General features: G+C 40.9%; 1 protein-coding gene across 1 annotated transcript in view; it reads right to left on the bottom strand.

Annotated features, from left to right (window-relative positions):
* Positions 1-216: 216 nt before the first annotated feature.
* Positions 217-1,429, bottom strand: part of LOC107686490 (chondroitin sulfate N-acetylgalactosaminyltransferase 1-like) — a 43,120-nt gene continuing 41,907 nt past the window's right edge. Inside the window, exon 8 of the mRNA XM_016483525.1 lies at positions 217-708. Coding sequence (XP_016339011.1) covers positions 419-708 — 290 coding nt within the window. The 3' untranslated portion in view covers positions 217-418. The remainder of the gene's footprint in view (positions 709-1,429) is intronic.

The following is a 1,429-nucleotide window of genomic DNA, read 5'->3' as shown; positions in this document are numbered from 1 at the left end:
TATATATAAATACACACACATGCACATATATATTTAAGAAAAATATGTTGTTTATATATTTAAGATATTTAAATATAATATAAATTATATGAATATAAATATATACATGTCAATATTTTCAAAATATATACTGTATATGTGTAATAAATAAACACAGCCCACACACATACATTATGTAAACAAAAACATTTCTTTTGGATGCGATTAATCGCGATTACTCGTTTCACACCACTAATTTTTAATGATTTTGTGGTGCTTTTTCGAAGCTTCAGTCAATATTCGCTGTAAAAACAGTGAAAAAACCACCAGAGCTCTGCTTCCACAGAACAAACGACGTCAAATGTCATGAGGCTTCGTAAATGTTTCATTTTTGTGCCAACTGTCCCTTTAAGAGTATATAAAGAAGAGGTGACATCCATCAAGGTTTTTTAGCTCTGCTCCGCTGCTTCTGTTTGCGGAGGTGCGCCTCGATCTCGTGTCTGAAGAGCAGCATGCCCAGCTGGCCGTGCGAGGCCTCGTTCATAGCTTTAGACTGCATGCACATCTTGTACTGGTCCAGGGGCAATCCGTCAGCGCAGCGCTTCTCATGCCACAGGTGGAAGAGGCTGCGGGACGGGGCGCGCACCACCAGCAGGTTACTGTGGAGGTACTTCCTGTACAGGTGGACGTCCTCGCCGCCCCAGCCCTTAATGTCCACATCAAAACCACCTGTAAGAGGAGGAGACAGTCAGAATGTGTGTAATGACCGTGAACATTATGTAGTTTCATGGATTAACTCAAGCAGTACAGAGGTGGAGCTCAAGCATTTAAAGGGGTCATATAATGCGATTTAAATTTTTCCTTTCTCTTTGGAGTGTTACAAGCTCTTGGTGCATAAAGAAGATCTGTAAAGTTGCAAAGACTAAAGTCTCAAATCCAAAGAGATATTCTTTATAAAAGTTAAGAGTCAGCCACACCTACCTAAAACGGCTCGTTCTAACACGCCCCCACATATCTACCTCACTATGTGGGAAGATTTGCATAACGCCGCCCAAATGTTCACGCAAAGAAAGAAGGCGTAACTTTTAGTCTCACTGTAGTTTTGTTGACGCTGCAGCCATGTCGTGAAGGCGCTGTGTGCTTCGTTGTGAAAGCGAAACTACTTTGTTTGGTCTTCCAAAAGAGGACACGACTACAAATCAGTGGTTAAGTTGTATTTACAACACTGTTCCAGAACAGTTTAACCCAGATATCCAGATGTGTGCAGCACATTTTATGGAGGACTGTTTACTGATCCTGGGAGAGTAACGTTAGACTAAGATGCCGGCAGTTCTGACTCACGTAAGTACGTTTTCATTGAAAAGGGTCATATGATGCGATTTCAATTTTTCCTTTCTCTTTGGAGTGTTACAAGCTCTTGGTGCATAAAGAAGATCTGTAAAGTTGCAAA

This window comes from Sinocyclocheilus anshuiensis, unplaced genomic scaffold (assembly GCF_001515605.1).
Source record: "Sinocyclocheilus anshuiensis isolate Anshui unplaced genomic scaffold, SAMN03320099.WGS_v1.1 scaffold838, whole genome shotgun sequence".
Lineage (NCBI taxonomy): Eukaryota > Metazoa > Chordata > Actinopteri > Cypriniformes > Cyprinidae > Sinocyclocheilus > Sinocyclocheilus anshuiensis.
The sequence above is the reverse complement of the archived record's forward strand: the minus strand, read 5'-3'. Positions and strand labels throughout refer to the sequence as shown.